This window comes from Hippocampus comes, unplaced genomic scaffold, assembly GCF_001891065.2.
Source record: "Hippocampus comes isolate QL1 unplaced genomic scaffold, H_comes_QL1_v1.1 scaffold137, whole genome shotgun sequence".
Lineage (NCBI taxonomy): Eukaryota > Metazoa > Chordata > Actinopteri > Syngnathiformes > Syngnathidae > Hippocampus > Hippocampus comes.
The window spans coordinates 826,656-851,619 of record NW_017806002.1 but is presented as its reverse complement, the minus strand read 5'-3'; the positions used below and the strand labels follow the sequence as shown (position 1 = coordinate 851,619).

Genomic DNA, 24,964 nt, shown 5'->3' with positions numbered 1-24,964 from the left:
CACGTGTAACTGGAGTTTCAGCAAGAACCTTGCCTCTGTGGCGTAATATTTGGTTTCGGTTTGACTTCTTTGTATCAGGCTGCAGACAGGAAATATGCACTTGAGTTATTCGGCCTGCAGCTCTCCTTGTCTTCTGACAGAGGAAAGAGAGTCCCGTCTTTGTTTTCTGATAACTTCTAGCATCTATGAATTCATGTTGTTATTGTTGTTGTTTATTTTCACTTCCAAAAGCCCCCCCACAACACCCCCCCCCTTGCTTCTCTCTCCCCTGTGTGCGACTCCCTCGCCGTCGCTGCTTTGGTTGCTGTGCAGATGGCTCTTTGTTGGAGTTGCACAATGGAGCTAAGGTCAGCGCGCCTCATGCCACGAGCGCACACGCTAAAGTTCTCCTCCAGCTGCCTCTTGTCTTTTGTTTGAAGTTTTTTTTTTTTTTTTGTACAGCACAGCCAAGGCACGCTTGCTCTTGTTGAGGTATTGCATGAGGTGAATGCTAGAACCTCTTGCAGCAGCGAGTGCGCAAAAATTGTCATCAAGGTAGCCCCCAAGCCCACTAGTCTGCTCTAAAAATAGCTCACCAGTGATAGGATCGGAATGGTATCAAAGTGGTCATTTGAAATTGTAAAAACTTTCCGAATCATTGTTTGTCATGAGTGTCAGAAATCATGAACAGGATTGGTGAGCCATTCCAAACAAACTGTTGTTCATCAATAATGTTGAAGTAGTCGAACCTCTTGAATTATTCACCGTAGTGTAGGATACTCCAGATTCTCAAGAGCCTCAACAGAGCCCAGTGGTTTAAAAAGCACTCAACATTGGTTCTTACATTTGAAATGAAATGATTAGAATCCCACGTTTTGTGTAAGCATGAAGTTGTTCCAACGTGGCTGCACAAGTGTGAAGGGCCATGATGTCTGGGGGCAGGTAAAAGTTGGAAGGCGGGAAAATCGCGGAAGCGGGAGGAGACTGGGAGGAGGAGCGCTTCTTGCCATGCTCTGAGAATTACTGGAAATTTCCACTTACACACAGACGCGGGGAGGGTGGAGCTAAGAGGTGAAGAAGGTGGATGGCGCTCATCTCAAGTAGTTCACAGAGGAGAAAGACATAGTTCACCGCAACTTTTACAGTTAAATTCTTCATGAGAAAAAAACAAACAACAATCACACAATTTATGGACATACAGCACGGCAGAAAGGCATAGGAGACTTCTTGATTTATGGTTGTTTTGGGTTGTTGCCTTGGTAACAAAGCCTCCAAACTTGGCCCAGTGGCATGTTCCTTGGTGCTTTACATTGCCCTCCTAGAGGAAAAAAAAGAGGAAGATACCCAGGATTCCTCTGTTATTCCAAGGAATCGGATTCCACAAAACTATCCAACACAGCAAAAGCAATAAAGAAATAAATAAAACCTAAAACTGCAGGGAGTTAATATTTTAGATCTTCCCTGAGATGAAGTCTCACAAGATTTGCTGGAGTGCAACACAGCCAGTTTCATTTTTGGTTCGTCATGGTCACAGTCAAATTAGTCCCCTTTTCCATCACTGGTGTCCTTAGGTGGAGCTTTCACCAAAAAAAAAAAGCCAAAGAACAAGCACTCGTCCCCTTTTGTTTTTCATTTAGGTTTACCAGCAACCAAATTAGAGACAGCAATCAACAGCCCCAAACTGCAATTGTCATTCATGTAATTGTTGAGTGTGCAAGCCAAAAACATGGCTGTACAAGTTTATATACAGTATAACCAAATTTTTCCAAAAGCAAAATGCGCCATTTCAATCTTTCTAAGTCGATAGCAAATATATCTTAAGTCCTTTTTCTATTCTTGGAGCAGTTCCAAACAGGCACACTCTAGCATTCTGCAAATCCTCATCAAAGCATTAATCCTTGGAAGCAACATGAAACAAGAAAGTCAACCAGCAAGATCGGCACACGCCTTGGGAATGTTGACATCGTCTCCTGAGCCACACTCAGTCTGGTTTCCAGGCATCTGTTTTCAGAGAACACATTTTTAGTTGAAAAATTGATATTGCTCGCACGTTGCAACTATTGCTGAAAATCCAGCGAAGCAAAATTTCAGACAACTAAAATCAAGTCAACTTTGCTCCCATTTTGAAGATGAGTAAACTCACCAAATTTGGCAGATTTGTTTAATCCTGCCATCGCTTCGCAAGATAACATTTGGGAGGGATGTCTGTCCTGAGTCAACCCATAAAAAAAGTCTCAGGGATGAATGTCTGAAAGGACATAAGAAGCTGACATTTTGGTTTGAAGGTGACATCTTTAGGTTGTTTTGGTCATTTCCCAGTGCCCTGTACTAGACGGACAGGCAACGCATAGTTGCTAAGCATATGCATTTTTATCACTGCGTGTGGGCGGAGCGTGGAGGCCAAGTTTGACGACTGGTCATAACTTCAAACCAACGTAAAGGTTCCACCCTGAAGATGTTCAAAGACGTTCTCATGAAGCTCCGATTTCGTTTGAGTCCCCGCTGATGCTCCTCCCTACTTTAGCGCACCCTCGTCTTGGAGTGCGAGTGCCCGTTCATCGCTGCTTTAATTTGTTTTTAGAATTGCGTCGTGGGCCTTGTCAAGTTCATCGCAGGGCGCATATGGTGCACCATAGGGTGCACAGGCCTGAGATTCTCCACCCTTGATCTTTTTTTATTTTATCATCTATAGTGATGGTGTATTCAAGTAAAACCATAAAAACTCACACTGCACTTAATTATATGTTTAAATTATTGATTTTCACGCAGGTCAATATTAAACCAATGACACGTGTCTAATTATCTATTGCAGTGATGCCCAACCGGTGTGCCGTGTCACATTAGTGTGCATCGAGAAATCATCAGGTGCGCCTCGGTAAATTATCCAATCTCAAGGTATTTGGACCTACAATGGTTTCTTTTCTCTTAAAAACAATGTTGCGTTAATTGATCGATGCCACCCACGGATAGTACATAATGAACCTGTTTATCCAATTTTTTGTGAATCGTTTTGCTAAGTGGTGTGCGTGGTGAGTTATTTTTTTTTCCGATGTGAAATATGTGCCTTGGCTCCAAAAAGGTTGAGAAACACTCTCCTGCTTATTGTGAGTGTAATTTATGTTTGTTCCATGCGGATATTTGAATGTATTTTTGTCTTTCGATATTATTACAGTAATAGACATATCAGTCAAGCCCCCTGTGATCCCAAGTGAGAAGTCAACTTTATGTTGTCCCCCGAGCACCGCAGGAATCGCCTGACGACAGGAGAAAGGCCGCTGAACCATGCGGGACCCCCGTAGTTCAAAACAAAAGAGCTCAGATTGCAGCCACCAATTCTTCCAATTATCAGGCCACACCCTCCCTTCCCCCAAACCTAATCCTGACCCTTGCTCTTTGAAGGGCCCCTACTTTGCTTGGGGCGCTGACATTCCACAAGTCAGGTCAGGCCTTTTGTGCTCATAAAATGGAGGTGAAATGTAGGCGCTAGAAACCGACTTGCCATCCTGATCATGTCACTGTGTGGGAGAACAGTCGGGGGTCTTGAAATAATATTTCCACACTTGCATAACATAGAGAAGTTTGTTTTTTTGTGAATGATTCTTTTCGCCTTTTGCCATGTTTCCCCCGCCCCTCCCCCTTCCCCTCGTGCAGCTGGAAAAAGCGGTAGACAGTTAAACTGTTTGTACAATTGCCTGTCTTTTGCTTTCTTTGCTGGCTACCTGCGCATGGACTGCACACAGGGCCTCCATTGAGCCGCACAAAAATGGATGGAAACAAGTTGCGGTAGGCAAATGAGGAAGGAGAGGAAATTATCTCACAATTCACCCATCCAGACACCCCACCCACCCCCTTCCCCCAAACCTTCACTCATCCGCCTGATTCTATTGGTGCCCACTTTCCACTCTTCCAGATTGGTGAGTGAGTAATGCCTTCTGCCATCCCAGAGTTACTCCCGTGTCTCTATTGTAGGCACTCAGGCCATTAGAAGCTTCGCAATCTGCACTTTCCTAAGAGGGTTCGAATTTGCAGAGACAATCTTATCATTGATTTGACTTTTCTTGGACTACAGTCCAAATAAAACCTCATCGGAATTACTCGATAAGTCCCAAAATATTTAGCCTGGTTCATGTTTATCATAGATACTGAGGGTCCTCTGTTTATGTTTGCATTTTGGTCAAGTTTTAACAGCGTGGAGTTGAGTTCTTAGAGATTTGTGTTTTATTGTGAGTCATTAATCTTTGCTGTCATGTTCCACAAACAATGAGAATAACTCAAAATGACCAAAAAATGGGCGTTTCACACCAAAATGGCCGGCTTCCCATTTCTTTTCAGGCATAGCTTCTTGAAGCATTTTTGTGGGTCCGCTCATGATCGGCATGACAAGCTAATTTCATGGACAGGGGTCCTCAGTTTACAACAAAGAACATATTACGTACAGAAGTCGGAATATGGTGTAACTTAAATTAATGCGGTACCACTGTAAAGTCATATTTATAGTAACTATTTGTATAAAAACACTTCTAGGCCATAAATGCAAAATATAATAAAAACTGAACTCAAACTACTTCAATGCATCCCATTTGAAACCTTGACAATTATGAAGATACATACACAGTCAAACTACAGATTTTAGATTGGAGTTCATTTTTAAATATTGCATTACATTTCTCCTGGCGGTTGCACCAGTCTAGTGTAATGTCTAACAGACTGTAAGACATTGGATATTCATGTTTTGAGAGAGCTTTGAAATAATTTTCATCTACAACTTTTTGGCAAAATGTAAAAACATCTTGGGCCATTTACAACCAAAATATACCCACTTAACAGATCAAATGGATTTTAACAACAAAAAAAAGTGGCAAACGTATGAATCATTTTGCATTTTAACTAAATGTACAGTGGGTCCTCAATTTACAGCAGACTTCCATCCCTAATGTGGTGATGGAACCCAAATTTTACTGACCTCACAATGTGCTGTTGTCAATAATTTACTTAGTAGTGCAATCATAAATTCATAATTCTAGTAGATATTGGTACATAAAACATTCTGAGGAAGAAATCAAATTACAAACTACTGTGGTAACCTCAAAATGTTTTATGTCAGGACTGCTGTAAACCGAGGACAACTGTCAGAGATGCATCATATTTTTTCATGAATGTATCACGGCCTTCAGATGACTAAAAATGCATTATATAAAAAATAAAAAAAAAAAGTGATTTTTCTTGACTGTGCACAAGTCAGCAATCCAAATGACACAGTGACGAAAGAGGTCCCAGATCCTGCCAGCCGCCTTTGAACACTGCATGTAATTATTTTTTGTAATTATATTTCTGAAGGTGAGGTGAGTCACTAAATAGGCTTATGGCCCCGAAGGCTTCCTTGAAATCTGCGGGCGGTTGCAGCAGTGGCGGGGAGGAGGCGGATTTAGAAGAAGAAAAAAAAAGGGTGGTGAGGATCCCAGGAGACGTGCTAAAATTAGACGCTTTTGACAAGATACCTCGCTTGGGGTAAGTTAAAAAAACATTTTGAAACAAATATACTATGTGAAACATGCTACTCGTAATTTGTGGCCTGAAACGCTGCAGTCAACTGCACAAACATACTGCATGAGCCTCTTTCAAACGAACATCCTGCAAAATTGGCTGCCTTTGCCCTCAACTCAGAACTCAGTGAATATTTGAAACAGTGACCTGGCAACATGCACTCAATTGACTGGAGTCAGCGTCTGTTCTGACGTACAAAATATTTTGCATGCTCACACATGTGTCATCCTGCCTCTGTTAGGCCTCTCGTCGCTTTTACATTGCCGGTTAAAGTTGACGTTTGCATCTTTCTTCCGTGCCCTTTGTTCAGTACAACTTGCAGTCACACAGAATGAGGAGGAGGGGGAAGGGGGCAATTTGGCAATTTTCTGTCTTTGAAGGTGGTATCAGAGCCTAGTGATTCTGACGTATACTTGAATTCCGCAGTGTTGGAACATGGGTGTGAAGTTAAGTGCCCAACGTTCATTTTCCCAGGCCTTTTGTGGTGAAAGCAATTGTTGCCATCCAACAGCGGTGTAATTAGACATTGCGTATCTAAAGATCATCCGCCCTCGTGTCTGTGATCTGTATGTAAGGTACAAGCATGGAATGGGGTTTTAGAAGTCGACTTGTGGAATTTCCGGCTTCTGAGCTTGTTGTATCAGAAGGACTTTGTAGGGCTGTGTGAGAGGCAATTCTGAAAGCAGTAGGTTTTATAATAAAGCAATATAAGAATATACAACTGAATGAATATCATTGATGGAATTAGTGGAAGCCCTGTACTTGTTTCTCTTCAACGAGCTGTTCTCATCTTGGGGAAATGGGAAACAATTACACCCTCAATCTTCCTTCACAAAGATAGGAGAAATTGAATCAAAGTATTCCGTGTAGTATTTATTTATTTTTTCTTTGGGCAGTGTCTCTGTCTTCAAGTCTGTTGCCACATATTACGCAGAGCAGGCCGGGTGCATGAGAATAACCAATGAAAAGTAGTGTTACTTTTCATTTATTTTCATCAAATTGAGTGATTTAGCTGACCCAGCTCACTGGGTCAAGATTTTGATCCAAATGGGGTAAAAAAAAAAAAAAAAGTGATTTTTCTTGACTGTGCACAAGTCAGCAATCCAAATGACACAGTGACGAAAGAGGTCCCAGATCCTGCCAGCCGCCTTTGAACACTGCATGTAATTATTTTTTGTAATTATATTTCTGAAGGTGAGGTGAGTCACTAAATAGGCTTATGGCCCCGAAGGCTTCCTTGAAATCTGCGGGCGGTTGCAGCAGTGGCGGGGAGGAGGCGGATTTAGAAGAAGAAAAAAAAAGGGTGGTGAGGATCCCAGGAGACGTGCTAAAATTAGACGCTTTTGACAAGATATCTCGCTTGGGGTAAGTTAAAAAAACATTTTGAAACAAATATACTATGTGAAACATGCTACTCGTAATTTGTGGCCTGAAACGCTGCAGTCAACTGCACAAACATACTGCATGAGCCTCTTTCAAACGAACATCCTGCAAAATTGGCTGCCTTTGCCCTCAACTCAGAACTCAGTGAATATTTGAAACAGTGACCTGGCAACATGCACTCAATTGACTGGAGTCAGCGTCTGTTCTGACGTACAAAATATTTTGCATGCTCACACATGTGTCATCCTGCCTCTGTTAGGCCTCTCGTCGCTTTTACATTGCCGGTTAAAGTTGACGTTTGCATCTTTCTTCCGTGCCCTTTGTTCAGTACAACTTGCAGTCACACAGAATGAGGAGGAGGGGGAAGGGGGCAATTTGGCAATTTTCTGTCTTTGAAGGTGGTATCAGAGCCTAGTGATTCTGACGTATACTTGAATTCCGCAGTGTTGGAACATGGGTGTGAAGTTAAGTGCCCAACGTTCATTTTCCCAGGCCTTTTGTGGTGAAAGCAATTGTTGCCATCCAACAGCGGTGTAATTAGACATTGCGTATCTAAAGATCATCCGCCCTCGTGTCTGTGATCTGTATGTAAGGTACAAGCATGGAATGGGGTTTTAGAAGTCGACTTGTGGAATTTCCGGCTTCTGAGCTTGTTGTATCAGAAGGACTTTGTAGGGCTGTGTGAGAGGCAATTCTGAAAGCAGTAGGTTTTATAATAAAGCAATATAAGAATATACAACTGAATGAATATCATTGATGGAATTAGTGGAAGCCCTGTACTTGTTTCTCTTCAACGAGCTGTTCTCATCTTGGGGAAATGGGAAACAATTACACCCTCAATCTTCCTTCACAAAGATAGGAGAAATTGAATCAAAGTATTCCGTGTAGTATTTATTTATTTTTTCTTTGGGCAGTGTCTCTGTCTTCAAGTCTGTTGCCACATATTACGCAGAGCAGGCCGGGTGCATGAGAATAACCAATGAAAAGTAGTGTTACTTTTCATTTATTTTCATCAAATTGAGTGATTTAGCTGACCCAGCTCACTGGGTCAAGATTTTGATCCAAATGGGGTAAAAATTACCCACAATGATGAGTTAAAGTTACTAAGAAATGGCTTACCAGGTTATCAGGATAGCTGTGGTTAAAAAGACAATCGAGCAACTTTCACCTAAACAAGTAACATGATATGTTTGGCATATCTTGAACACCAGACGCCCTTCCTGATGCAACCCACCCATTTTCCATGGGTGGGCTGTAGGCCCTGACCGAAATTTGAACCCTATTCCCGCTGTGTCCAAAGTTAGCTGTGTACCAACTAAGCCATCCAGCTGCGAACCAAAGTCTGAGAATTTTGCATTTAATTTATTTTAATTTACATAAACGGAAAAACGGCAACCAGCGTGTGAGTGTGTGTGCTGTAGCGATATTTTACGTAGGACTGCTGATATTCTCTGTTATAGGCTTTTCTTTGAAAGCACTGACTACATTTACTGTACAGGCAGTCAATATTCGGGTTAAAGTCGAAATTCGGTTTCGGAAACCTTCGGGATAACCCATGGTAACTATGCTCAATTGGAATATCCCGATCCAAACCACAAAGAACGATTAACGCTGTGACGCAAATAGACGTAGTTTCCGCTTTGACTGTCCACCATCAATAAAACACATTACTGTACATTCATGTCACTCATCACAGGAATGAAGCATTCGGTTTCCTCCTGGCTCGAAAAGTGTGGTTCTGTGCTGCGTCTGCATTTCGGCATGTTTGTTTACTGCTTGAGTATTTCTAGAGTCTGGGTTTTGCTGGGTCTTTGTGTGAAAGAGGCTTCTGATACTAACGCCGAAGCTGGGTCGACTTCCTTTCCGCATCAGTGCTGCAACACAGAAAAGGCCGGATTTTACAGGCAGTGAGAAAGCAGCTTTAGTTGAACAACAGCTGGTAAACAATGGTAGATGTTTACTTTTTTTTTATGTGCAGAAAATAATTGCAGGTGACACAGCATTAACATTTGCAGATTCGTATCTGCCTTGAAAGCTATTCGTTCCGCTTGGTAATTTACAGTGAAAGGCCTTCGGCGTGCCGGCCTCATTTGAAGCGGTGGGCTCGAGCCAGGACGGGCGCCTGTTGTCACTTCCTTTGGTTTAACAGTTGGATGAGCCAGTTGAAGAACGGAAGTAAACTTAAGGAAGGAAAAAAAAAAACAGGTTGGTCGGGTTATAAAGCTTAGTCATTAACAGGAAGAAGATCATTTGTTTTCAAATGTTTTCACTACTGTTAAATTGTATAAAAACACAGAAAGAACTAGGTTCGACTTGTTGAAGCAGCACATTTGTATTTGCACGTATGCCACAAATGCAAACACATTTAATTAATCGAAGATGAGGGATACATTTGATTTGGCAACATACTCTTTAGAAATGTTACTATGCAAGGATGGCTGACAATTATAAGTCATGTAAATTACGGCCTTCACCCCCGCCCCTACACACACACACACACACACACACACACACACACAAGGAGGTGAAATTGTCATCAATTTGCCACCTTTAAACCATTTCCAACTGATATTAGGTATTTCTTGTCCATCCATCCATGTATGTTCACATAAAGTAGGATGCAATACAGACCTTTTTTCTTATTAAAAAACAAAATTAAACACCTTAAATACTTTTTTTGTTGCTGTCGTTTGTAAGGTTGGAACAGATTAGCGTCATTTCAGTTCATTTCAATGGGGAAAGATGATTTGAGATCGTGTTACTCATTATGATCACGGTCACAAAATGAATTCTTTACAGCTCTTGTGTTAGATAACAATTCAATCTTCACATTAGAGGGCGTTTCACTGTTTGGTTGGTCATGAATAAAATGATCGTTCAAGAAAAGGAAACAAACACGTTTTGGTAGACATGACGCTGCTTCATAGCAAAGGCGAGTCATTTTACACACACACACACACGCACGCACGCACGCACGCGCGCACACACACACACACACACACACACACACACACACACACACACACACAAAATGATTATTATGAGCCAAGTGACTGCTGCCACCAACTCATATTCCCGGGCCAATTTTTGTTCCCAGCACATCTCTGCAGACACTTTCTGTTTTGTTGTAATTTGACACCAATAACCAGAGAAAGCTAGCATTGAAAAAGTTGCCGTGGTCACATCACAACAATTAAAAACCTTTTTGCTTGTTTAACATTGGACATTTCATTTGGTCTGTAAACTGAATTCACGTTTAATATCTTCCACTGGTGTTTGAATTAAACTTGAATTCATTCATATTTTAAATCACTATTTTTCCAATAACTCAAACCATTACTACGGTACTTAAAAAAATCCAGAGACAATTTTTCAAAGAAGTGCACGTTTTCAGCGAGAAAATTCACAATTCTAGAGAGAAATGAACAATTGTTCGACAGATCCAAACTTCAAACCATACTATCCTGCTTTACATAGTTCCTCCTCAAGTGTAATTTGACACCAGTCTTCACAGAGTGTGCTAAAAAGTAAATACAAAATAGTCCGCTCGGATTTTTCACATCTTCATCGTGCCTTTATAACAAACGTTTAATGTTAAAAGTTCGGCTAAACAATAAGTCGTTGGCAACTTTAACAACTTGCATCCCATTGTTTGAATTAAAAAAACGCAAAAACCACAAAAAAAAACCGTCATAGGAAAGCGGCGCTTTAAAATCACTGACCAATCAACGACAAATTGTGACCTGAAAGGCGGGTGCTTATCCGAGAACTGGCGTGGCGCTCATCCAATCAGACGCCAGACGCGTTGCTGCAGCCCAATTGGGCGCCGAGTTGAGCTTCTGCCTCCAACAAGAGTGGTTTTCAAGCAGCTCCCACAGAAAAAGCGGAGACGGGCAGACATCATTTCTCCCTCGGCGTCACTGGACTCGTATCCGAGACGACGACGACAAAAATCCCCCAAAATCAGGAATTAAACAATCATATCAACTCACTGTCAAAGTAGACATGGCCGACACAGCTGTTGACACCACCGCAACTGCAGAGGTTACAGCCAAGGTGCGTTTCATTCATTTTGTCCTCACGCCGACTCGTCACCTTTTATGCTTAAGAAGTTGATAAAGTTGCAAATGTTAGCTACGGGTCACCCCTTGGCTCTTAAAGAGATAAAATGGAGGTTTGGCAAGTGCATCGTGTTAAAACGGCGATTAAAAATAAACCTCGACGCTTCCGTCGAATAGGGACTGTTCTTGAGCGTTTTTAAGCCTCGTGTGTCGTTTTTAGTTGAGAACCAGGCGTTTCATGGCGTGTATGTTGCCTTTTTGGTGGTGAACATGGACAAAAGGGCCGACGAGAAAGCAGCCGGTGCTTTTTACTGTGGGCGGGAAAAGCACGAGAAGCCCTTTGACGTCTCACGCGCGTGCGCCGCGGAGAACGAGGCGGAAAAAAACCCAGTGAATTTGTCTGACAAATTAATCGAATTTAAACCTCGCGGGCCTAAAGCACGGTTGAGGTAAAACCGGCACTTAAACTCTGAAAGAAGAACGACGGCACATGTTTATGGTCTTTTCCCCCTTTTTTTTAGGAGCTGAAAGAGAAGAAAGAAGTTGAAGTGGAGGAGGAGGAGAAGACAGACAACGGGGACGCACCTGCTAATGGAACTGTGAGTTTGCTGGCAGCTTTCGCCGGGAGAGAGGGAAAGGCGGGGGCGGGGGGCTTTTGTCTTATGGCGAGAAGCCCCCTCGTCGTGCAGGTGTCGCCATTCTGCCTGGGCCTCGTGCTCTTTGTGTGCCTTGTGGAAAATGGCACAGATGTTGGCAAGCGAGACTCCTCCATTGGGGGTGTCCTCCCAGAGAGCCTGCTGCTTCTGGTTTTTAATCCTCTGGAGAGAAGAAAGCACCCCATACACCCTTCCCTATTCCTTCATGTTTCTGTGGAGTATTATTCCAACTACCAGGACTACATTTTACATTTTGCTCCCTCAGAATGGTGCAGACCACAGTGACAAAGTTGATGATGCCGCAGTAGAGGAAGAGCACAAGAATGGAGATGGTACCCTTTTACTATCTGTTCCTGTTATTAGTCTCATTACCTTGAACTGACATTCGAGTTTGTTTGAAGAACACAAATGCGACTTTTTTTTTTTTTTGCAGAGGAAGAGGCGCCCCCTGCTGAGGAGACGGATGCACAGCCTGTGAAGCGTGCTGCCGATAAAGAGGAGGTGGGTCACGTGTGCCGTCTCCATCGTCACCATTTTTCAGAATTTTTTTTAAACCCAGTTTCGAAACCAATTGACACCTCCCTGCCCCGAAAAATTCAAAATATGCTAATTCCACATTTTCCTGAAGAAATTTTGCATATTACAGGTGAAATTCAATGAATTCAGGATTTCTCAGCAAATTCAAACTGCTTCAATTACCCCCAATCCCACCTAATCCTTACAAAAGGCATTCTACATTTTCTCAACCAATTCAAACCTCTTAATCCACCAATCCTCCAAAATCTTTAAAAAAAAAAACAGCACATTTCCTTATACATTCATGAAAGAAATTGTTAACTAGTGTGTGTCAAATTAATTGATTACTCAACAAGTAATTGATCATCAATTACAAATAATCAGAAACTATTTTAATAATGGAATAATCATTTAGCACCATTGTTTAGTTTAAAATTGTCCAAATCTGGTGATTTCAGCCCCCAACAATAATTATCTAATTTCTGTAGTCCTTCGTGAAAGCAGACTACCTGATTTTGTTTTGTTTAGTCACAGTAAAGGATTTGCAAACATCTGTTTTCGCTGTGGAAAACAGACCAGACCCGTCCAGTCAATGAATTGTTTTCAAAACTGTTGATGAGTACAACATCGAAAAAAAACATGAAAAAGTTGGATTTAAATAATTGTGACTTCACACAAAATTAAACATTCCAGAATTCCTATGTTTTGAAGAATTCCACAAAAATTCCCAAATTGAGGTATTTCCTACGCTTACCTCAATCCAATTATACATTTCCATTTGTTTAAGGTTTCATCTTCCACATTTCAATCAATTTTACACTTGGGAATTTTTCAAGTTTTGTTTTAAACAATTCATTACATTTCGCTGTCCTCCTTGCTTGGTAGGAGAAAGTGGACACCAAAAAACAGAAGACGGAGGAAAATGGAGACTCAAAAGAGGCGGAAGTGAAGGCTTAAAAATGGCAGTTCTGTATGCAGCCCAGTCTTACTGGTCAACATGGTGTTGTAGAGCTTGTGCTTTTTCTAGGTTACCCCAACTCCCCTCCCCCCTCTTTTTTTTTTTCCTCCCATGTTCTCACATTGCACTGGAGTTGTGAAACATTGTGGCCCTCTTCTTTTCCCTATTTTTCTTTCTACAAGATGTTATTTATTGGTCTTTAAAATGAGCATTTTTTTTGTATGTGTGCAAAACGGGGCCATTCTATGACACGAGTTGATTTCCATTTCCTTGCTTCTGTTTGTAAGCACAACCTCTATCAAGTCAGCTCTGACCAGCCGATTGCTTAAACGTTCAGGCAGCTGCTCACGTTCACGTCAAGGACCAAAGATAAGTTTTAAGCTGGGGCTAATAATAATAAACGTTATTAGTTGATGCGTAATCTTTTGTTGGTGTTTAAGCTGCTAGTTAATCCTCGGCCGCCCTGTTAGCATAACAGATGGTGCTCATGATATTAAGGGCCTCCACGCCACTACCATTTTGGTTGGGGTGGGCTTTCTGTTGTTTTGCCAACATTAATTAACCCCTCTTAAATCTTAACGCTTTGGTCTCGTTTGTTCTGTATGCATTCCACGCAGGTTTGTACCATTTACATTTTTTTGTTGGTTTGTTTTCCCCATTTTCTTACGGAGTTTACATTTATGGCTGGGTAACCCGCTTTTGTGTCCAAGACTGCCTCTCTTTAACATCCAGCCGTGACATCGGGTTACTTCATCCACTGCTTTGTATATTCTCAAACAAATAAAATGTCTTTTTACTTAATTTTCTACTCTGTGTGTTGGTGTGTACGGTTTAATTTGTCTTGAATGTCCACCGTGTATGTGTCTGTCTCGCACTAGTTTTTAGAGCGCAGAGTGCGTGTGATGTGTTACTGTAATGTCTACTGGAGAATGTATGGTGTGTGCATAGTATGTCTTGAGTAGTGTGTCTGTCTTAGACTGTGCGTCTCTCTTTTTCGTGACATGACTGAGAGCTCCTCATTTAGATGACGTCACTTGACCCACTTCATCAAAATGTCCAAGAAGCGGAAAGGAGCAAACAAACATCCTGGGCTCGTCCGCTATATGGTGAGTTTGCCATTTTGTGTTGTTCTTGGAATATAGTGGGTATAGGTTATGCCATGACCATGGGACAAAATGATGGACTGGACTACATGCTTTGTATTAATTTTGTGCAATTCTCATTTTAAAATAATATATTCGCTCAATATTAAAGTAAACCATATCATTGATCCGCTACATTGTAATGATGTGATTACCACTTCCAAGTAATGTTTAGAGACGAGTTTTCATTTGACTGTTGGGTTAACTGTGTAGTTTATTGAAAAATAAAATAAAACTTTAAGGTGTAGGCTGTAGGGAATGATTCCAAACCCACAACCGCTATTGTGACGATGGCGAAGGGGGCCGACTACACTTGTCCTTTGGCTCCCCCGTATGGCGCATCTGAGTAATTCAAGCTCAAATGCACATTCAAATCAAAATGGATGACAAAACAATTGACACACGAGTCCAAAAACGATCGATTTTAATTTGAAAAGGCTTTTTTTTTTAAAACATCCTGAACAAAGGAACTATTGTATTTTTTTCATGAAAGAAAAAAACGGAAGCTGCTTCTGTACATGTAGTCAAATATTGACATTCTGCTGATGAAGCATTAATCAGTGATGGTTTCTACAAATTGTTGAATTGGGATGTTTGCCTGTGTTTGAATAGGAAAAAAATGGCTTCCAAATGGTATTCAATGTAATATTTGCTGCTGGCTTTAATGCACCCAAAAGAGTCTTTGGCTTTCAGTGCTGTCCACCTTCAGTGGAGGAGGGGAGGGGGGGGGTCTCTGTGTGTTCTTCTCAATGTTGATGTTCACACCCCAGTTTCAACTTCTCCTCTTCCTGATAATGACAAGAATGACTGCCATTATTACACTGGCCAGTCAAGAGGGAGGGTCACAGCATATGACCAGCGTATGCAGCATATTGTGGCTTTCAAAGTGACAGAAACTTTGGGGGGCGGGGGGATCCCGAACACACATCCAAGTGTGTTTGTGTCTTGCTATGCTCATGCTAACTCAAACACATAGCAGCTCATGCAAGACAATTAATGAAAAGAAAAACATGTTGTATGAAGAGTAATAATTCAAGGGTGGGGGGATGACAAGCTCACCCGTGACCCGAATGAGGACAATGGCGAAGGAGCATGGTTGGATGGATGAAAGGGAGCTGACCCGGATAAATTCAGGCTTTGGATGAAGTTATGCCGTTCAAATCAGTCCAGAATCATCACGTATACTTTTTGTCACTTATTTTCTGCAAAGCAATGGGTATGCTGTTGTTCGTCCATTAACCAACTTTCTCAGGCAGGGTTGGCAAACTATGGCCTGTGGCCACACGTGCGGCCCACTTTTTCCCTTAATTCAACCACCTAACATATATATTATCAACAGTCCCATCGTATTTGTTGCATGAATGTAGTTAAAAAAAAAAACTAAATCCAATTAAATAATGGTATTCATAGTTTTTTTTTTATATTTACATGTGATTGTTACCTATAAACAAACAAGAATTTATTAGTTTGTAGTAAATGAAATAAAAATAGTACAATAAACAATTGCAAATATACAGTACATGTGATATATTTGATTAAATGGTTAATTGTAAAATGTAGAAATATTTAGCTTTTTTTTCACTGAATTATTGTAAATAATGCAATAAAATCATATAAACAAAAAAAGAGCATTTTTATTTAGTTGAAATACGTTAAATCAGAACGGAATAATGAAAACATGAGAGGGGGAATGTAGCCTAACAGCATGATTGCCTTAATCACTTAAATTACTGTCACAATTGCAGAAAATAGCAATGTGCTTGCTGAATTTTTTTTTCCTTTTCGTCATAGATTGTCAGACATCCAGGATATGGAAATTCACAGTTTGATTCAAGGCAACTCCATTCTTCCCGTACGTTGACTTGTGTTTTTCCTTGTTTTCCGAAAAAAAAAAAAAAAAAAGAAACATTTGGGCAAGTATTCTATGAGGCTAATGACAGTTAACATTTTACATTTATATTAGTGATAATTTTGTTTCGCTTCATTTACAAATATTCTCACCTGTCTGTCCATTTTAAAAATCACATGTAGCTATTGAACATCTTGAGCAAGAATTTGCCCATTCCATTTTTGGGTTATGTTACTAGCGTGAGGCGGATTTAGCCAGCTAGCCTAGTTACGTGCTCCCGCTTAGGTCTACCTATACACGTTCCCCGCCCCGCTGTAAAGTAGTGATTCCCATCCTAAGGGGATGCTATACAAAATGCAAAAGTGAATGCAAACGCATGAGCATGAGCGCACACACTGTATGAACACAATGTCTGTCTGTCTGTGTCGTTGAAAGCTGTAAAATTGCCTGCTTGTGCTGTACAGTGCGTGGCAGGATGCGTCCTATCGGAACTAAATTTGCGCCAGCAGCGGCCGTGTCTCGCTTTCGGCGGGCTCACCCTCCGCGGCGGGCAGCTGATATACAACGCAGAGGGACGAATATGCGCAGCCCACAAACGACATCAGGCTGGCGAAGTACATCACCCCCTGGGCGCCGCCCACAAGCGACGTCAGGGGTCCCATCGCCACCGAGACCAGGATCTGCGCCAGGAAGTACTGGCAGCTGAGCAGTGAGATGTCCACCCCCATCCCGCGTCGGGTGCCCTCTTCGGATGAGCCGCAGAACTGAAAGGTGGAGGCGCAGAGAAAACGCTCTAAAAACAGGTGGGTTATTTCATCAACTCAATTCATGGGGTGTTGGTGTTGGGTCAAATTTCTGTCTTATTTTTCTGAGAGTAACCATAGAGAGTAGTCATATGAACAATATGCGAACCCAATTCCTGTGTTCTTTGTCATATTTTGGGGTCAAATGTTCTGAGAATAATGAAAATTAACCCATTGGTTATTTAGTTATTCCTACTAGAAACAGGAAGCATAAAGTGAACATTTGTGGTGATCACAGAAATTTAGCCTGATATAGGTTTCATTGATCATATGCGAGAATGACTTGACGTCATGTTTAGTGGACGTCTTCATTAAAGTAAGGAACCTTGCCTCATATCCCTAAAATATTTCTCTCTCCTCTCGTCTCACGACTCTGGTGATATGAGATGATAAAATGAAGTAAAAATATTTACTTCTGTAAAAAACAAAAAAAAAACTGCACAACCTGACATCTTATTTTGGGGGAACATTACTCATTGTGCTTTGTGTGCATGCATGTTACATCATGGATGCGTTGGATTCACATTCGTTTTTGTAACGCAAACCAGTACATAAAAAGTTCGTATAAAATCCGAATTGGGCATTACGCCCTGCTGTAAAAACATAGCCGGAGATATAATTACTTGGCCCATGTTAGCTGGTGAGCTAGTTGGTGGCTAGCGCCTCTTGTGGTGTGAAAAGCCTCGCATCGACCCAGTGGAATATATATGGAATATAGACTGTATTCCGGCCCCTGGTGGCTTTGAGAGGATAGTTTCACAGATCAAACATGTCGTGACGTGTCGGCATGAGAAAGATGCTAGATGAAGTAGCATCCATTCTTTAGCAGAGAGTAGTTACATGCATTCAGCTTTTGAGAGGGTAGAAAATGGTTTGATTTTTCATCACAGTTTTCATGCCTCATCTTATATACTTGGTGATTTTTTTTTTTTTTAATCATTCAAATTTGGCAACAACACTATTTTCTGTGGCATGTCAAATTTAGAAGACACAGGGCTCCAGACTAAGTTTTTTTTTTTACTCGGAGGGCAGTGGCCCCAAACCTGAAATTTTAGTGGAGCAAGTATAATATTAAGGGGCGCACACTGTGAATGACCTTGTGCAAATATTCATATTTCCATTATTTTTTACTATTTTACTGATACATGGACCAAAGTGTTGAGCAGAAGTTTCTCAGCAAAAAAAAAAAAAAAAAAAAGAATTAAAAAAAGTACAAGTACATTTCCTGGTTGCACGTGCGCAATCAGCGCGAGTAGATTTACTTGCACTATCTGAAATTTTAGGGGCAAAATACCACCGTGTAGAGCCAGTTTGGAGCCCTGAGACATTTATCTTCCACTTACAGGGGCTTTGACTTGCTTTTGAAATTAGGAATTGACACCAACCTTTTTGTAAATGAGCTGAATGGCTTTTAATAGGGTTACATATTACTCAGTAACCTTCTAAGGACAATGGAAACTCTCTACGCATAGTTGAAAGTATTACCACAGGTGATGTCAGCAAATCCCATTAGACTTCAGACTAATAAGGATCTAAACTCCATAAGTGTGTTTTGCTTTTTGGCTTGTGTGTGTGTGTGTGTGTGTCGGTTTCGATGTGATATGCCACCAGGGAAGAGAGGAAAAGTGTCATCATATTCACAGGAAATATAAAGTACTGCGACATAGAGTCTAACTATATTTTTTACATTGTTTGCCTTCAGTTCTTGTTACGCTTGTTTAATAATGCTACCCAAACCATTGCATGTAAAATTAATAAGAAGCCTGGACCAAATAAACTCCTTTTAGGAAGCCGCTGCACAAGAGTCTTCAATGTGATCACACATGCAATCCTGGGACTGACCTGAGGGCTTTGGTAGTATTCACACAGCAGTGAGTAAGGCAGTGTGCATAGCGAAGAGAAGAGCACCCCGTAGGTGACGCAAAGGGACAGCACCACGTAGAGGTTGGTGGACAACGTGGCCAGACCCGTACCCAGTCCAAACGCCAGGTACGCAAAAAAGTAGAGCGTGCGCAGAGAGAAGCGCTCCTCCAGTTTCTCCAATATGGCTGGAAATATACAACAAACAAGGCAGATTAGGACAGAATTAGGATAAATCAAAATGTGTACATGACGAGGCTCGGAGGTGGGGGGAGTGTGGAGACTTGCCTGAGTAGAAAGCAGCGCTGAATGCATAGATGCACATACCCCAGCAGCCCATGCTGACCCCAGCGTTGTAGCGCTGGTAGGCCTCGGAGTCGTGGGGCGCTTTGGGGTCTCCTTCGAATACGACCTCCCCCATGAAGTCCGTGTAGAAGAGAAGCATGCCTTCAAAGGACAGCCAGCCTGCAAGAACACAGCAGGACACATACTGTACCCTCAATGGGACTTCACAATTAAATGTCACAGTGGACCCTCCGAACCGAACGCTATGCGAATAGAAGGAGAAATGCCCGCTTGCACTCTCTAACATTGTACAGTACTTTCCAAAAACAGTTTTTACAACAATGGTATACACTAATTAAATATAAAGTAAATGAATGAAACATTTGTTGCCACATGTTTTGCTTCAATAATTCAATGGCCATTGTGCTGTTCCTTCTGGTGTGCACATATTGGCCATCTCGGGGTAGTATAATACAGACATACAGATATAGTGTACATGGAGATGGTCACAACTCAGTAAGCTGCAGTCATATTTGTTGTTCTTTACAGATGATAAAGAATATACGCCAGTGAGTATGGTAACATTATCTATGTGTTGTGTCACTGTTTCTGTTTACAGATATGATACTTTAAGGGTTCTAACACCGGGAAAATGATGCTTATACGTTCGCCCTTCAATGGCACCATCCACCTTAATAAAGGACAACCACTCGAGAAATTGGATGGACTTCAGTTAGATAACTGAGTTAGAGTTCCGTTTCATCTCTAAACGGCAAACTTTTTTTGTCCATTTCATTCACTCACCCAAAAAATGGTTAGTGCATAAGCTGCGCAGTGAGGGAGGCATCCGGTAAATGGCTATACACAAAAGTTTCATTGACATCTGAGAATCCCCCGTCTCCGCATTCTCGCTTAGATCGCTCTCGTAGCGCACGCCGTTCAGCAAAATGTTTGCAACCTGCAACACACACACACACACGCACGCACACACACACACACACACACACACACACGCACACACACAAAATAAATAGTATGCGTTTGAGAAGTGTGTTTGTGGATAAAATACATTAGCAGACCATAAAATACATGAGCAGACCGTCAGTGCAAGCAAGGATTTGCCTGCTGGCCTAAACACTATCAGAAGCACTGACCGACATGTATATTCTAAATTATAATATTTGTACCATTAAACTGTACGAAGTATTAATTTGTTCTGAAAAATATTTTTTTTCACTTTGTAGAATTTCTATTGGCTATTTTTTTTTTTTAACCAATCAGATACAGCCTATAAATGCTGCCATGTCAATCTAATTTGGTAGTCAGGTACTGCCACTGGTAACGATATGAATTTAATTTGAATTATTTTTACCTGGTGGCTAAATGTCACAGTTCTCCTACGTCCGTTCTCCATCCCGACGATCTGGGTCGCTATAGGCTCCTCCATGAGTGCCAGACTCTGGGGTCGCTTCAGGATTCCGGTGGCGGACCCTCGACGTGGTTCTGGACCGGGCTGCGGCCCCGATGTGACCTGAGATGCTGTTTGGTACTGTGGGGCACCTTCTGTGTCTGGTTGACACACCCTATCGGGTTGCCTCTCTGCCTGGGTGGACTCTTCTGGGGCAGGGGCGTCACCCGGAGGCATGGATATAGAGTTAGGGGCCAGGAGACCCTGTGGTGTCTGTTGCCCCGTGTAGCAGTCTATGAGAACACAGTCTATGTAGGAAGTCCCCAATGAGGAGGCAAATTCATTGATACCGATGAGGGAATTGTCCCGACTTATAAAGCTGCCATATTTTGGCGTAAGGGGGCTCATGGGTGATATGGGGCTCGTGAGGCCGGCGCAGAGGCGGGCGTTGGCACTGCAGGAATGCGCCAAAGAGTCAGGGTGGCTCGAATTTGACAAGCAATAATCATAGTGACCTCCCTCGCTCTCGTCGTCCACTGCCAGCTCAGATCCCGGTGGAGCAGGCGGGGACGGAGGAAGGAGAAGGTTGGGGCTCTTCAGATGGTTTTTGCTGGAGGGCTGGCTCTTTGGCAACGCTCGCTCGGGGATACTCGTAAGAGTCATGGCTGTGGCGATCACCAGGGTGATGCTGGTGAACATATAGATGACCCGCAGCTGACCTCCCATTGACTTTCCGAAATGGGTTTGGTCCCAGTTGATGCCGCCCACGATGTACCCGAAGCCACCTCCGAGTCCTGTGTCAAATGAAACAAATTTGTTTGGCATCCCGCAAACAGGGGTTTGAATCTCAACTCATGACCTACGGTTAAAAGCTTATCTGAGATAGACCTAAACCACACATACCGATAATTAACCTGAGTTTTAGCCCTCTCTCCCATATCTTAAAAATCATTAAAACGTTAAAAATCGTAACGTGTATAACGCACTCGTGCTAGCTGTCGAGCTCGTCTAGGATGAAATATGAGTCAACCCGAAGCCCACCTGCCAGCAGAGCATGGATGTTCAACCCCCGATCCTGGTCCTCTGGGCAGCACACGTCCATCATGTAGGCGTGACTCGGATTGTCTGCTGAATCTGCACTGAAGTCCATCAGTACCACACCGCACACAGTCAGTATGATACCCCATTTGTGATTGGAAGCCGTGTCCGCCAGCGCTCCTCCGATGTCCCGCCCGTTCAGCACCAGAGTTAGACCGACCAACGCCCCTGGAGGTAAATATGAATACTAGTTTGGGGTGCAAAACCGCCCCCCACAAAATCTGTACTCGTATGCGACAGGAAGCCTTAATAATAAATGATTTCTCTGTGCTTTTCATGGATGATCTATTCCATAATCCACATGAGGGATTAAAAAAGCAACACACCGCCTACTCTCTACATCTCTTTCAAGTCCCTACTCAACAGTGCAAGGCTAAATCACAGAGACACTAGTGTGTCTTACCTATTGCCAAAGCGAAAATAAACGGTCTCCGGCGTCCAAACCGGGATGTGCAACGGTCACTCCAAGCTCCAATGAGAGGCTGAACCAGGAATCCTTGAAAACAAAGACAGGCCACAACAATAATCATGACATAGGGATTCTCAGATTTAGGGTCCAGTTTGCATCTTCTTGCCATGGCCCTTTGGTGTGAATTTGAGTATGAATAATAGTCTGTGTGGATCTGCCCTGTGGGTAGCTGGCGGCTAGTCCAGGGTGTGTTGTCTCTGGTGGGATAACAATTTCGATGTATACATCACCTTTCAAAAGACCCATAGAAATGGACTGTATACCAGTCGGAAGCAGTGCACATTTAGACAACCAATGGACCGCTCATCAGGCAATCACATGGCATACAGAGACACAATGGTATCCTTGTCATCGACAAACACCGGACTGGTCAACGTTACAAGGACAGTGACAAACCATGGACTGGTCGATGTTCAATTTCTGAAAAGATATCACACCCTGGACATGTCGCTAGTCAATTACAGGGCACATACTGGAGTGTAAATAGTGCTGGATTGGTTCCAGCTCATCTGCAACTCTAATATATATGTATACATGGGCTAAGTGATACCACTACGTGCCCTGTGATTGGCTTGTGACCACGGTGGACCACTGCTTCTCTCGCCAATAAGGCTGCTTAAAAACGGTCCGGCTAGGTAGATACCAGCTAACACAAGTTTGTAAAACTCTGGTACCTCGTCGACGGCCCGGTGGTCAAGTGGTTAGCGCGTTGACCTCACAGTGCAGAGATACTGGGTTCAATTCCAGCTCTGGCCTCCCGGTGTGGAGTTTGCATGTTCTCCCCGGCTGGCCTGTGTGGGTTTTCTCCGGGTACTCCGGTTTCCTCCCACATTCCAAAAACATGCATGGCAGGCTGATTGGACACTCCAAATTGTCCCTAGGTGTGAGTGTGAGTGCGAATGGTTGTTTGTTTCTGTCTGCCCTGCAATTGGCTGGCAACCGGTTCTGGGTGTCCCCCGCCTACTGCCCAAAGACAGCTGGGATAGGCTCCAGCACCCCCCGCGACCCTTGTGAGGATAAGCGGATCGGAAAATGAATGAATGAATGGTACCTAGTCTTCGCCCCTTATCCCAACTTACCAAGAATGGGGCTAATAAACCACACCAAGCTGTAGAACTGGTCAGGCAGGCCCATCTGCAGAAGCACGGGTGTCACATAAGCCGTCTCCATGGCGTAGCTGAATTCGATCCCGAACAAGATGCAACCGTTGAAGAGTAGCTCCTGGAAGGCGCGTCTTGGGGGCAGCTCGCTGAGGTCTAGTCTGTCCAGGGGACACGGCGTGTTGGGTGGCGGAGGGGGGGAAGGTCGGATCAGCTTCCGCCGCTTGGGCTGCCGCTGGAAGTTGTTGGCACGGTGACTGAGGAGTCGGGTGGAGGATGTTGGGAAGCTGGCCGTCTTGGGCAACGAGCTCCTCCAGAGTCCATCTTGAGCCGAGGGTAGCCTCCCCATGCCGGGACTGGCCAGGAGGGGATCGCTGGGGGTACCCATGCCCGGAGATGACATATCGCTCTCAACGCAGCTTACTCTGCAGCACAGTGAGCAAAAGTCACAACTGACCCAAGACATACGCCAACTGAGCTCCGGCCCCGAAAAAAATTAACAGTCAACAGAGTCTCTTTTCAGGGGACAGAGACAAGTCCCGCTGCGACAAAAAAAATGGACTAATTGACACCCCCTCCAAACATGTTGATCATTTCCTATTTCAATTGTTTAAACTATAAATGTACCACATGCTTTGATTTCAAAACACTTCATTTCAACCTCATTTTACAACATTACTAAACACCAATTAGGCTACAACTTTCCATTTAGCCAGAGCGTTGGCACCAGCTTGGGGCATCTTAGAGCATAATAGGACAAGCTCAAGTACTGTAAGTAGATATGTTTCTTAGTGAATAGCTGAACATCAGTTCCACAGAGAGAGAGAGAGAGAGAGAGAGAGAGAGAGAGAGAGAGAGAGAGAGAGAGAGAGAAACAAGATACAGTACAGGCAACAAAATACAGTACATGCATACTGAGATGAAGATAGTTTTTGTTTGCTTTATTTTTACTAAAGCTTTTACACACTTTACATAGTTTTAATATTTAATTATTACACTTACTATTTGTTTTTTAAAACCATTTTTGTCACCTTCAAATACCTCCGTTCAGTGAAATTATTATCATCAGAAGTCTTATTTTTTCCATTGTGCCAAGCAATCAAAACGGGTATTGTATATAACTGGCAGGAAAAAAATGTACATATTCTTCCACTTTACAATACAATACAATACAATAAAATACAATACATGCTGATTTATATAGCGCTTTCACAACATTTAGTGCATAAATACATTTCATACTCAATATTTTTACACTTTTAGTCACTGTAAATGGATGAGTTGAATCTGTACTACTTAAGTATAACGAGTGTGAATACTTTTGCCCCCACTGGTTTGTAGTAGGTGTTTGAATGATCAATAATCAGTATTAATGGCAGAAATAGAGACGTGGGCCGGCTCCAGAAGTCATTGCTCATGGTCATAAGGGGGCGGGGGATCGGGGGTGGGCAGTACACCGGTCAGGAGGACACTGCAGACACCAATGCGCATGTAGCTGCGCATTACCCATGTGCTCGCCCAGTGTGTATGCGGCATCGTGAAGCCTGCTTCCTTTTCAATATTTCATGCAGGAAACTGGATTTAATGGCGCACCACACCATACAAAGACAAGCTCGTCTTTACCGTTCAAATTCAAATTAATCCATCGATGTAGTTACGCAAAGGAGAGAGACCACGCAAAAAGACAAGAGGTGCAAATTAAAAATAGATAATTACCTTGTCAGGCTTTATAGCCGCGCGACGCCTACAGAGCGACCATGGTGGTTTATAAAAAGAGGTGTCAGATGGATTACGGGAGCCATGCTAGGTGCTGTTAGGTTCCTTTGATGCAGTCACTCCTTTAACTGCCCCCC

General features: G+C 42.7%; 2 protein-coding genes and 1 long non-coding RNA gene across 4 annotated transcripts; 1 reads left to right on the top strand and 2 right to left on the bottom strand.

The window, feature by feature from the left end:
- Nucleotides 1-6,583: 6,583 nt before the first annotated feature.
- Nucleotides 6,584-10,720, bottom strand: LOC109529226 (uncharacterized). Its single transcript, XR_002170801.1, has 3 exons — nucleotides 10,629-10,720; nucleotides 8,967-9,086; nucleotides 6,584-8,780 (listed from the first exon to the last, which is right to left on the bottom strand). It is a non-coding gene; the product is annotated as an uncharacterized LOC109529226 (long non-coding RNA).
- A 75-nt stretch (nucleotides 10,721-10,795) lies between these two features.
- LOC109529225 (prothymosin alpha-A) lies at nucleotides 10,796-13,898 on the top strand. The gene is made up of 5 exons (XM_019892508.1): nucleotides 10,796-10,962; nucleotides 11,489-11,566; nucleotides 11,889-11,955; nucleotides 12,057-12,124; nucleotides 13,025-13,898. The coding sequence occupies exons 1-5, from the start codon at nucleotides 10,912-10,914 to the stop codon at nucleotides 13,094-13,096; spliced, it is 336 nt and encodes a 111-aa protein (XP_019748067.1). The 5' UTR covers nucleotides 10,796-10,911; the 3' UTR covers nucleotides 13,097-13,898.
- slc45a1 (solute carrier family 45 member 1) lies at nucleotides 13,743-24,958 on the bottom strand. Of its 2 annotated transcripts, XM_019892506.1 has the most exons (10): nucleotides 24,828-24,958; nucleotides 23,091-23,536; nucleotides 21,946-22,038; nucleotides 21,486-21,710; nucleotides 20,409-21,238; nucleotides 19,841-19,994; nucleotides 19,040-19,216; nucleotides 18,734-18,939; nucleotides 16,627-16,852; nucleotides 13,743-15,027 (listed from the first exon to the last, which is right to left on the bottom strand). In XM_019892506.1, the coding sequence occupies exons 2-10, from the start codon at nucleotides 23,512-23,514 to the stop codon at nucleotides 14,999-15,001; spliced, it is 2,364 nt and encodes a 787-aa protein (XP_019748065.1). In that variant the 5' UTR covers nucleotides 23,515-23,536; nucleotides 24,828-24,958; the 3' UTR covers nucleotides 13,743-14,998. The 2 variants fall into 2 exon arrangements, with proteins under 2 accessions (XP_019748065.1, XP_019748064.1); XM_019892505.1 differs by lacking the exon at nucleotides 13,743-15,027 and having other exon boundaries at nucleotides 15,891-16,852.
- Between the last annotated feature and the right edge of the window lie 6 nt (nucleotides 24,959-24,964).

Coding starts and splice junctions, on each gene's coding strand:
- LOC109529225 (XM_019892508.1), top strand. CDS start 10,912: ATGGCCGACACAGCTGTTGACACCACCGCAACTGCAGAGGTTACAGCC. Junction 11,567..11,888: donor ACGCACCTGCTAATGGAACT/GTGAGTTTGCTG, acceptor TTGCTCCCTCAG/AATGGTGCAGACCACAGTGA. Junction 12,125..13,024: donor GTGCTGCCGATAAAGAGGAG/GTGGGTCACGTG, acceptor CTTGCTTGGTAG/GAGAAAGTGGACACCAAAAA.
- slc45a1 (XM_019892505.1), bottom strand. CDS start 23,514: ATGTCATCTCCGGGCATGGGTACCCCCAGCGATCCCCTCCTGGCCAGT. Junction 21,711..21,945: donor TATTTTCGCTTTGGCAATAG/GTAAGACACACT, acceptor ATTTACCTCCAG/GGGCGTTGGTCGGTCTAACT. Junction 16,853..18,733: donor AATACTACCAAAGCCCTCAG/GTCAGTCCCAGG, acceptor TCCACCTTTCAG/TTCTGCGGCTCATCCGAAGA.